General features: G+C 54.3%; 1 protein-coding gene across 1 annotated transcript in view; it reads right to left on the bottom strand.

The window, feature by feature from the left end:
• Nucleotides 1-11,407, bottom strand: part of Rasgrp2 (RAS guanyl releasing protein 2 (calcium and DAG-regulated)) — a gene marked incomplete at its 5' end in the record, with an annotated part of 14,300 nt that extends 2,893 nt beyond the window's left edge. Inside the window, 12 exon segments of the mRNA XM_005384568.2 lie at nt 3,205-3,320; nt 3,634-3,756; nt 3,939-4,016; nt 4,790-5,071; nt 6,367-6,483; nt 6,606-6,779; nt 6,913-7,063; nt 7,802-7,933; nt 8,280-8,342; nt 8,744-8,846; nt 9,500-9,647; nt 11,380-11,407. Of these exon segments, the coding sequence (XP_005384625.1) occupies nt 3,205-3,320; nt 3,634-3,756; nt 3,939-4,016; nt 4,790-5,071; nt 6,367-6,483; nt 6,606-6,779; nt 6,913-7,063; nt 7,802-7,933; nt 8,280-8,342; nt 8,744-8,846; nt 9,500-9,572 (1,412 nt within the window).

The raw sequence follows: 11,407 nt of genomic DNA, 5'->3' as shown, positions 1-11,407 counted from the left end.
CCCCCCATACGATTTTCAAGTACTGAGGATGAACCTAGGGAGTACTGAGCTAAATCCCCAGTCGTTATTTTTTTATTTTGAGAAAGGTCTCAAACTTGCTGTCCTCCTGCCTCAGCCCCCTATAGCTGGAATTAGAGGCATGTGCCACACAGACTACATTAATGCATTAATATATGTTGTGGGAAGGACAAGCATGTGCCCTGCACACCGATGTCAGTTCAAATCCCAGCTCCACTTCTGGGCTGTGTGACCTGGGCCTATTTCCTTATCTACACATGGGCATAATATTTCCTGCACCTCACACAAGTTTTGAGAGGATCACAGTACATGGGATAATGCACACAAGGATCCCTGTGGGTAGGAGGTCCTCAGCCACCCAGAGCTATTTCCCTCAGGGCTGGCCCTTGTCTGAAATCCCCTCCCACTAAATTTGGAGTTCCCTGATGTGACTCTAGAGATCGTTCAAATCAACAGAACTGGGACGGCAGATGTCTCAGAAAGGTTTATAAAAATGTAAACTTCATACTGTGCATTAAAAACTACATTCTCAATGAATGAAGAACACTGATGAAAAAATTAAATTATAAAAGTGTCTGAAAAGATACAAGAGAATTATTTTGTAACCTTGAGGGGCTGAGGGCCTTTCTACACGTAACACAAATCCAAGAAGCCATAAAGGAAAAGACTGACATACTGAACACAGGAACGTTTTTAAAATTTTATATGGAAAAGGACAACACAAATGACAAAGAGAAAATATTTGCAAACACATTCAACAGCAAAGGGTTAATATCCATTAACAGAGATTGTAAAAATCAATGAGAAAAGACTAACAAACTCAGTAGAATAATGGACAATGATTATGAACACACAATTAACAGAAGAAATAAAAGTGGCCAGTAAAATATACGACTAGATACCCTCCCCCCAATCTTTGTATTAAAGAAATGCAAATTAAACCAAGGTGCGGTTTGCCAAAGTGACTGGAAAAACTGTAAAGCTTATTATAGTGTCCACTCTTGGCAAGGAAGTTGGACACAGACACACACACAGCCAGTGGGGGTGCAGGCTGGTACAACCTTGTCTGAGGTCAGCCTGGCAGTCTCTCCTAATTTAGAATGTGCATTTCTTTTGATCCAATTATCCCACTTCTAGGAATTTCTCCTACAGAAATCCTGGCCTTAGTGCATGGGTACAAGGATGTTCACAGCAACACAGCACATAATTACAGAGCAACACTGCAACAGTCTACACATCCTTCAGCAGGAGGACGGTTAGGTAAATGATGGCCCAGCCACATAGCGCAGTATTCTGCAGCTGTTCTAAAGAATGAGGTAGTTCTACATGACTCCACAAGGAAAGATGTCCAGGATAGAGTGGAACACAGAAACAAAAGCAAACAAAAAAACAAAGTGTGCAATTCCAGCAAGACAGTGAGGAAGGAAGGAAGGGAGGGGAAAATCCACTGTTCCAAATAGCTAGATGCTGGTTAAAAAGATATCCAAAATTGCATTTAAATGCATAGATAATTTTTCAAGAAGGGGCGGAAATCCTTAACTTCCAGAAACAAAGAGAGAGCTTCAAGATGAAGCTGTGAGCTGGGCTGGGCTCAGGAGTGGGTTACTGACCTCTCTTTTTTTTCTGGCGCTGGGGATTGAACTCAGGACCTTGTGCATGTCTAGTGCTTTCCGCCACTGAGCCACAACCCCAGTCCATCAAATAGAGAATTAAAGCTAAGCCCTATATGGAGCTGGGGCCTCCAGAGTCCCTTTTGAGAGAGGATTTCACTCAGTTGCCAGGCTGCTGTCCCCTAGGATCACAAGTGTCCACTACCTCACCCTAGTCCCTTCAGGGTCTTACAGGATTATACTTTTAGTAGAAAGGCAGCCTGGAATAAAATCACCCACCAGCCCAGAGAGATAGCATGGAACTCATCTGCCCTACCTCATCTTTGGGAGGAAAAACAAAGCAACCTCATAAAGCCACTGGGTTTATATGACAATCCTGTTTCTCCATGAAACACACACCAGATAAACAAAATCTCTATCGATTTGCACCTGCTTGGAAAAAAGACTGAAAGGACACACATCTTGCCTGACCATTGACATAGGTCACCTCTACCAATGGGAAGGAGGTTGGGAACATTTACTTCTTACTCTCTATAACTATTCAGTATAAATTTATTTTACTACCTGGATTTTTTTTAACCGTAGATTTTGTTTTGTTTTGTTCTGTTCTGAGACAAGGTCTTGCTATGTAGCCCAGGCTGGCCTCAAACTCACCGAAATCCTCCTGCCTCAGCCTCCCAAGTGCTGAAATTACAGATGTGTGTCACCACACCCAGCAATCATAGACTTTTGTAAAGTGGGTTTAAAAGGAAGGGATTGAAATACAGGTCACATTTAAAAATAAATCGACCTTGTTTGGACAATTAAATGCATATATCTTGTAAAAAAAATAAATAATTAGTAAAAAATAAAAATAAATTGACCTAGAATAGACTGTACATTTTGATTGGGGTTTTGTCTGCTCGGCAAAAAGTGGGGCATAAATATGGTGGCAGGAGCATGCTTAACCTACTTCAGAGATCCAGCTGTTTTTCCAAATTGTCAGCAGATGAACTATTGATAAGCAAGTGGGTGCTGCTAATTACAGGCCATTCTTACCTATTCATTAAAACTGGCTACCCAGCCGGGCGTGGTAGCACACGCCTGTAATCCCAGCACCTGGGAGGCTGACGCAGGAGGATCGCTGTGAGTTCGAGACCAGCCTGGGCTACAAAGTGAGCTCAAGGCCAGGCTGAACTGCATAGCGAGACCCTGTCTCAAAAAGACACAAAAATTTAAAAATTTTAAAAATTAAAAAAAAAAAAAACTGGCTACCCGAGAGATTGACTTGCCCACACATTTGCCAGCTGTGAGCTCCACAAACAAAACAGTATTTATGTAGCAAAGGTCCCCAGGCCACAGTCTTTTCGAGATTCAAGTGGGGTCCCCCATCTGCCTGAATTAATGACATCACACTGGGCCTCTACAGCTCACAGTCTCCTCCTACCCCAAAAAATAGTAGCCTTCCCCAAAGTGGCAGCTTCCTTGGCCAAGGCTGCCAGGTTCACTGGCCTCATCTTGCATGTGGGAAAACTGAAGGGCAAGGGGGAGGTAAGCCACTGCCTTCCCTGTCCCCCAGGCTCCCAGCCCTCCTCACTGGTTCTGATCCAGCTCCCCAAAGGCGCTGAGATAAGGGAAGTTGCCACGGATGATCTGGAACTCTTCCTGGGAAATGTGGCCATCTCCATCGACATCAAAGTTCCTGAACACAGACTAGAGGACAGAGGGACACACAAAGGCAGGAGAGGAAAAGAAAAGGGGTCACCAGGGCCTGCCCTTCTGACAGACCCAGTCTATGTAATGAAGGGTGTCAGAGGCGTCTCCGCGACCTCCATTTTCCCATCCCCACCCAAGCCCCTCATCAGCACCCCGTCTTGTGCAGCCTGCTACTTGTCCTGCTCACTTGCTCGTGGACATGGCACCCATGGTGGCTCCCAGGCCAGTGCTCTGGCAAAACCAGCCTTTCCTGACTGCTACCTCCATCAGCGGACTTTTGTCCCCATGTCTCAGACTCTGGGAGACTCACCTCCACCATCTTCTCAATGTGCTCCGCCAGGAGGGCTTGGTCCAGCTTAGGCTTGGCAGCCGAGGTCCACTCTTCTAGCACTGGGGGCCGGGGAGGTGGTGTGCAGCTGGTGGGGCTCGCTGGCTGTGGGAATGGTCAAGCCTGAGCTAGGTCGGGGGAGCCCAGGGCCAAGGGAACAGAGAGAGAGTGCCTGGAGGAAAAGAACCTGCCCAGTGCCACTGCCCCGCCCCAGGGCTCCTCTGTCCGTCCTCACATCCTGCAGTTTTCAGGCAGGAGAGGGGAGGAAACCAGAGAGTCCCCCTCACCGAGGACTTGGAGCGTGGCTCCCGCTGCAGGGACAGCTGGTACAGCTCATCCTCCGTCTGATACTGATCCAGCGACACCTAGGATACACAGGTCTGGTCACACCCTCTCGTCCCTGCCGCTCTCAGGAGCCTCCAAGGCAGAACTGCAGGGCCACCTAGAGGCCACTGCTTAGCTCAGAGCCCAATCCCCAGGGCTCAGGACAAAGCCTGGCTTGAAATACACCCCAGCAGCCCCCATGCCAGCAGCACACTGACCAGACCTCCGCTTGGCTCCAAACCTTGCACTGCCAAGATCTCAGCCAAGAGCCCAGTCAGAACCCAGCCTTGAGCTTTGGAATTCACCCAGAATCCAGCTCTAATTTCAACCCTGATCTCCGTCCAGAGCGGGAAGCAGCTAAAAGTTCACAACAAACCCTCAACCTCAGCCCCAGCCCAGCGTCTAGAACCTTGTCTGGCTCCAGTCTGGAACCCGACTCCTACACTCGACCTCCAGGCTGAGCAGGAAGGTAAGTGCAGGACTTCACTCCGAATCCAAGAACCCACTCTGTCCAAAGGATCAGAGCACAGCCCCAAACCTTAACCACAGTCCACTGCCAGGAACTTGACCCAGGAGCCAGGCTTTTCCTCAGATCCAGTCCCCAGACCACACGGCAGCCTCAAGACCAGCGTCAGCATACAGCCTCAGCCCGAGCTTGCAGCTCATCTCAGGTTCACACCAAGTGCTGGAGCCCCATTTGGATTTCAGTGCCTTGATCAGAATCCAGAACCAAGGCCAAGCCCACAGCCAGGAATAGTGCAGCCCTTAACTCCTGGTGACCAGATCCCAGCTCTCCCTGACCCCTTGCCCTCACCGTGAGCAGACTCAGCAAGTCAGGGTTGGCTTGCACAGGTGGCCGCAGGCTGGTCACCATGGCCAGCTCCTCTAGGATGCTGAAGAGCTGCTTCATCTTGGCCCCATTGAGCCGGGTCCGGGCCGAGTCCAGCCAGTCAGGCAGTGCCAGCTGCAGGGCTACCAGGTCCTTGAGGTGTACACCCAGGATGGGGAAGCGGAAACCCACGCAAGCTGCCAGCCGGCGTCGGTAGTTACCATAGTTGCCAGTGGCTGTCACTAGCTCTGTGAGACCTTCCCAGAGCTGGGGAGCAAAGGGCAGAAGGTCACACGCACAAACCCCACTCAACTGTCCTCCCCACCTTGGCCCTGGAAACGTGGAAAAGGCTGAGTCAAGGTCAGGCATAGGTCAAAAGGCAAAACCCTCCCTTACTGTCCCCCATCACCAGCTCCCTCGGTGCCTATGGGGTCAGAGTTCAGAGGTCATGAGTTCAAGGCAACATCCACTGTCAAATACCACACCTCTCTACCAGGGCATTTAACAGAAGAAACGGAGGCTCAGGGAGGTGAGGCAGCACAGGTCGGTGACTAGCACTATGCTTGGAGCTGTGCTGTATCAGGAAGAACTGGGAACACCCCGAAATGTTTAGCAATCGAATAGATGCATACTTTGTGGTGGACTTACAGTAATGTGTCATAACAACAAAAATGAACAAACAATTGCTCCACACAACAGGACAAAAAAACTCTCCCAAGCTTGTGGTGTGAAAAGGGCAAGAAACAAACTAACAAACATGACAAGATGGCACGCACAGAAAGTTCAGAAACAGGCCGCCAAAAAACCCACTCTTGCTTTGGAATGCGCATACAGGGTAGAGATATAAGGAAAAGCAAAGTCATCATCACAAAAGACATGACACTGACTACCTCTGGTGGGGAGCGAATCACACTCTAAAGTGCTGGGTGTAGCAATGTTTTTGTTTTAGCTTTTGTTTTTTGCAGTGCTGGGGTTGGAACCCAGGGCCCCACACATGCTACACAAGTATTCTGCCACTGAGCCACACCGCCAGCCAATGTTTTTTTGTGTGTGTGTGGCACCTCTGGAAATTGAACCCAGGGGCCCTCACACTGTTACATCTCCAGCCCTTTTTTTTTTCTTTCTTTCTTTTTTGACACAGAGTGTCACTAAGTCACTAAGTTGCCTGGTCTGGGCTTGAATTTGCCATCCTCCTGCCTCAGCCACCTAGAGTGCCAGGATTACAAGAGTGTGTCATAATCTGGGTGATAGTTATACAGGCACTTCTTTATAATTTTTCTTTATAGACTGTTCACCTGTTTTATATGCTTTTTCTATATCTATCTTACCCCATATGTTGTAAAAAAAAAAAAAAAAAAAAAGAGAGAGAAGAAAGCATTAACTTTGGGGCCAGGCAGACCTGCAAGTCTCCCTCAGCCACTTGCATTGTATAACCTACGAAAGTACTTAATCCCTCCAGGCCTGTTTCCTCAGCTGGCAAATGAGGACAGTGGTGCCCAGCCCACAGCACTGCACCTGGAAAGGCCACAAATGGGAATCATGGGCTCCCCACTCCCAGGCACCTTGATGGTCTCGGGGCTGACGTGGTTGTGGGTGTCCTTGAGGCGGGAGATGGAGCTGTGGCTCAGGCCCCCAACCACGGCCATCAGTGTGTTGAAGTTCTGCAGCTGCAGCAGCTTCTAGGGGGCAGATGGGGAGGGCAAGGCAGTGCGTCACCAAGGGGGCCCAGGATTGAGCCCAACTTTTCTGGGGAGGGAGCACTGGGTGCATGCCACGGGGAGCTGGGGGGAGGGGCAGGCACCTCAGCCACGTGCACAAAGTGCGTGATGACCAGTGCTCGCTGAGGGGCTGTGGGCTTGCTGAGAACCATGAGCTGCACCCACTGCGAGACACTGTTGAAGAGGGAGATGAAGCGCTCCAGCACGGGGTTGTCCACTGTGCAGCCATGGGTCACGAAACTGTGATAGTCCTGGAACTGGAGGCAGGAGGGAGTGGCCTCAGTGCCGTGACATCCTCCAGCTGTCCCAGGTATGGCCCAGAGGTCCTGCCCCTCCTAGAACCCCTTCCCAGTCCACACTGGCCCCCAACCACAAGCCCGTGGGCCACACCAAGATCTTGCAGAAGGAGCGGTACTCCAGGTAGGTGAGATGCTCCGCCAGCTCCAGGGGCTCCAGGTGGTCAAACAACAGGGACATCTTGCGCTTTTTCTGTTCCATGGGGTTCCGCTGAGTCACCTGGCGCTTCCACTTGTAGGTGGGACTGGGGGGGCAGGAGTAGTGAGCCCTGAACTGGAGATGCCCCCGGCCAAGTGTGGCTCCACACTCACAGACATGCCACTCAGGCTGTCATGATGGAAGCCACTGTCCTAGGCACTAATGTAATGTCCCCAGCCCAGCAACTCCCCCATCCCCCTCACTCTGCGCTCAGCACACACTTATGGACAACATACTCTGTGCCAGGCACCGTGCTAGATGTTGGGGATAGAGATGAGCAAGACACGGTTCCTGCCCTCAAGGAGCTCACAGTCTACTGAGAAACAGACACAGAAATGCAGATCTCTAAAGAGTGTGACCCATGTATGAGGCCTTCGTGCTGGAGTCTGTACAAGATGCCATGGGAAGACAGAGGTGGGAGGACAAACGCTGCTCTGGAACAGCCCTGAGCCCTCAGAGCCTACAGAGATGTCATATTTGAGCTGAGCCACAGTGACATGGAGGAGGAGACAAGGACAATGACAGAAGCGAATGCCAGGTGGGAAAAGATGCAGGGGCTGAGATGATGGCGGGTGGGCGGGTGGAGCCGAGGTAGGAGGTGCAGCAGGATTGGCTGTGGGCCATGGCAGATGAGGCAGGCACCTCCAGTCGAACCTGAGATCACCAAGGCCAGGCGTTTTGAAGGCCACAGGGAGCATGGAAAGTGTTGAAGCAAGACAGTGACATGATCCTCACTCATTCAATCAACAGACATTTATTAAACCCTCCGAGCCCTGCCACGCACACGCTCTCAATGTCGATGAGGCTGCTGTGGCGGCGGTTCCCTTCTTGGTCTAGCAGAGCCTTCAGCTCCTTGATCTGCTCAGCCAGCTCTGGGTTCAAGTCAAACTCCGCTGGGAATGCTGAGATCCAGTACCTGGCGGAGGGGCGGAGTCACCCAAGGCAGCCCTTCCCCCACCATCCCCAGGTGGTCACCCAAGGGCCTATGAGGACTGTCATCACCCAAAGAGGAAGAAAGAGTCTCAAAGTTCGGTTCCCCCTCTCACAGCTCTTTCTGTCCCCAAGGGTACAAAAGCCCCCGAGACCTCCACCCCTACAGGGCAAATGGGAAAAGAAAGCTGAGACTGAGGGTGCAGGATGGTGGAAGGGGCAGCCTGAAGCAGCCCGGCCACCCAAAGTCAAACCCTCAAGGCCCAGTGGCACCGTGTCCACTCCTCCAGCCAGGCTGAAGCCTCAGAGAGAGGAGCAAGAGGAAGACTTACCTGACCAGGTGGCACGTTTTCACCTGCAGTGAATTGGAGTTGTCCTTCCGGGATTGTTGGTAGGTGGAAGAGAATTAAGGAAAACAAGGATGGTGCTTAACTCTAGCAAGGGATGAAGGGACCGGGCTTTGTGGAACAGGATGGGAACCGAGGAACCCTGGTTCGGGAAGGATGTGGTGGGTGGGGCCTGAGCTTTGAAGAGATGTGGGTGGGGGTGCAGAGCTAGAGGGCTCCTGAGGGCTGAGGGTAGGCGTGACCTCAGTGGGTGTAGGGGCAGATCTAGGCCCTAGGGAGAGACAGGGCAAGGCTTAGGCCAGGGCCTGAGTGGGGAAGGGAGCACAGAGGTAAGGCCTAGCCTCCAACAGAGGTGGGAAGGAGGCCTGCAGGCACAGCTGTGCCTGGGCGGTGTGGAGCTCACTGGTGGACACTGACCACCAAGCCCAAGTGAGACCAGCGAAGGATATATGTGGAGCAGTTTTGCGGCCAGCTCAGAGGACGGGATGTACCAGGGGTGCATCATGAGGAACATGCGCACCAGCTGAGGGTCCCTCACCTTCCCAGAGTCATCTAACTCGGCAGGGTCAAAGAGAAGCAGGAAGCAGGCTGAGCTTGGAAGCTCAGATTCCTATAACCTAGCCCGCAGCCCTCCCAGCATCAGGGCCCCTGGGGCTGCACTCCTACCCCCGCCCACCTCCAGCTTTCCTGGTTCCTCTGAAACCAGGAGGTAAATCAAAAACCGGGAGGTCAGTGGTAAAGAAAAGGTTGGGTGGGCGAGGGGTAGAGCAGGATCCGAGGAGCTAGGGGCCCAGAGCATGGGAGCTGGCCCTGATCTGGAGGGGAACCAGCTGGGGCGGAAGGAGTCTGGGTTCCCCGGGGTCGGAAATCCAGAGGTCATTTCCTGAGTGCTAGGGAAAGGGGCACCCCATCACCAGATAAGCTGCCCCTCATCTGCCGGAAACAGTTCCCACGCCAGAGATAGAGAGTTCCTCCGGATCCCCGAGCAGACAGATAAGACCCTCTGTGCCACAGGCTGGGACCCTGGCCCTTCCTCTACCACGGGCGCGGACAGAATGGGCAAGGGAAACAGCGGCCTGATGGAGCGTAGGCACCTCTCTCCCCTGCCATGAAGAGCTTCCCTCAAGGAGGCTGTAGGACTCGAGGCCAGGGATCCCCCCTAGAGGCAGGGGCCCGGACTTGAAGCGCCCTCCGGCTCCACTCACCAAAGGCTTCAATGCAGCCGCGGAGCAGCTCCTCCACCGTACAGCCCTTGTCCAGATCCAGTGTGCCCGCCATGGTTGCCGGCCAGGGTGTGCTGGACCCACGCTGCGCTCTGAGAACCTCCCTCGGGGCTCGGAAACGAACCCTGTCCTGAGAGAGGCAGAGCTAGAGTCTGCGGAGGCTCGGGCCAGCCGGGGGCGCGGCCCAGGGGCAGGAACCCGGAGGGACGGGCACGCCCCCTGCCGGCCCGGGGCGGAGTTGCCCACGGTGGCCACTCGGCCACTCGCTGGGCTCAACGGCCCGGCCCGGGATGGTGCAACCCGCTAGTTGGGAAACGGATCTGCCAAGAGGCTTCCGGCCCACCCTCCGAGCAGAGAAAGGGTCGAGGAGCTCCGCTAGGATGGGGACGAGCCCGGACTTCAGGGGTTGGCTGGTGCTCCAGTCCCACCCCCCGCAGGCCCTCTGCGGCTCACCGCTGCTCCCCAGAGGCACCTGCAGCGCCCCGCAGTTCAGCTCTGCGCCCCTCCTTCCTTCCTCCCTCAACTGCCTCCCTTCCCCCGCAGGGTTATTTTGGGAACCCAGAGCCTGAGGGGACCTCGGAGGAATTTCTCCCTGGGATGGGAGGGGGAAGAGAGAACCCAGGCGTCCTGCCCGCACGCCCCGCTCCCGGGCGCCTGCGGGGAGGGGCGGGGCGTCGGCAGCCCCCAGGGGCCTGCCCTAGCGGGGCGGGCTGGAGTAGAGAGGAACATTCCTGGGGCGGGGGTGGGGGGCCCTCGAGGCGTCAGCTGGAAGCCTGAGCCTGGGAACCGCCCGCTCCCAAGCCACCTCCGCAAAAGCCCAGGGGTCCAGGCTCAGCCCTTCCACAGGATTATCTTCCCCCAAACCCGGAATCCTGACCTAGACCCCCAGGCTGCGGAGGTGAACTGCGCGCGCAGAGTGTGGTGCCCAGAAGGGGGCGCTAGAACTGTGGGCTGGCCATTGCGGGCTGGACACCTCCAGCAACTCGGGTTACGGGCGAGGCTAGGCGCACTCCTGCAGGGACAGACACCCATTCCACACCCAAGTTATTTTCCGGAGGCCTGGGACCTGAGTTAGATACAAGAGCCCCCTTCGCACACGCTGCAGGGCACAGGCATTCTACTGTCCTCTGCCTCAAACAATGGCACCCGCACTCTGGACACACCTGCACCGAGGAGCCCCCAAGCACACACATCCAGCACATCTACCACAAATGCAAACCCGCGGACAAGGTCGCCTCGCAGACCTGCTGTCCACTTGAGCCAGGCCAGCTCTAGTCCCGAAGCCACGGAGGCGCTGACATCTGCACACGTGTGCACACGCGCAAGATAGTGCCTCTCCACGCATGCACTTTCCCACCCATGCACACACCCTCGTGGGTGCGCACACGCCCATTACGCCGCCCCTCCCCCCTTCATCCCTGGTCTAGGGCTCGCCCTGATTCCCCTCATTTCTCCACCCTGGCAAAGCCTTGCCCCAAGGAAGGGTACCCTGCCCCTACACATGCTCCCCTGGGAGCTCCTCTACGGAGTTCTCAGACAGACTTTTTCTTGGAACCATCCACACCCATTCCTGACCGGTTCTGCTGCTTCCTCGTGCTGTGACCTTGAAAATTACTTGGTCTCTCTGAGCCTCAATTTTCCCATCTGTCAAATGGGTTTTGCAGGCTACGCCCCAGCTGAGAGATGGCTGGGAAAAGCCAGGGGCGCCGAGGGTGGTCCAAGACGCCCCAGCTCTCGGCACCTCTTTCCGGCCCCGCAGACTCCCGACTCACCCGCCGCCCCAACCCGCCTGCGCCCCCATGGAGCCCCCTCTGGGCCGCGCCCTCCTCTGCCTCGAGCCCCGCCCGCGCTCGCTCACTCACTCTTGGGACACGCCGCTGCGAGCCCGCA

This window comes from Chinchilla lanigera, unplaced genomic scaffold, assembly GCF_000276665.1.
Source record: "Chinchilla lanigera isolate Chin_1 unplaced genomic scaffold, ChiLan1.0 scaffold00021, whole genome shotgun sequence".
NCBI classification, from domain to species: domain Eukaryota; kingdom Metazoa; phylum Chordata; class Mammalia; order Rodentia; family Chinchillidae; genus Chinchilla; species Chinchilla lanigera.
This window is presented reverse-complemented; position numbering and strand designations above follow the sequence as displayed.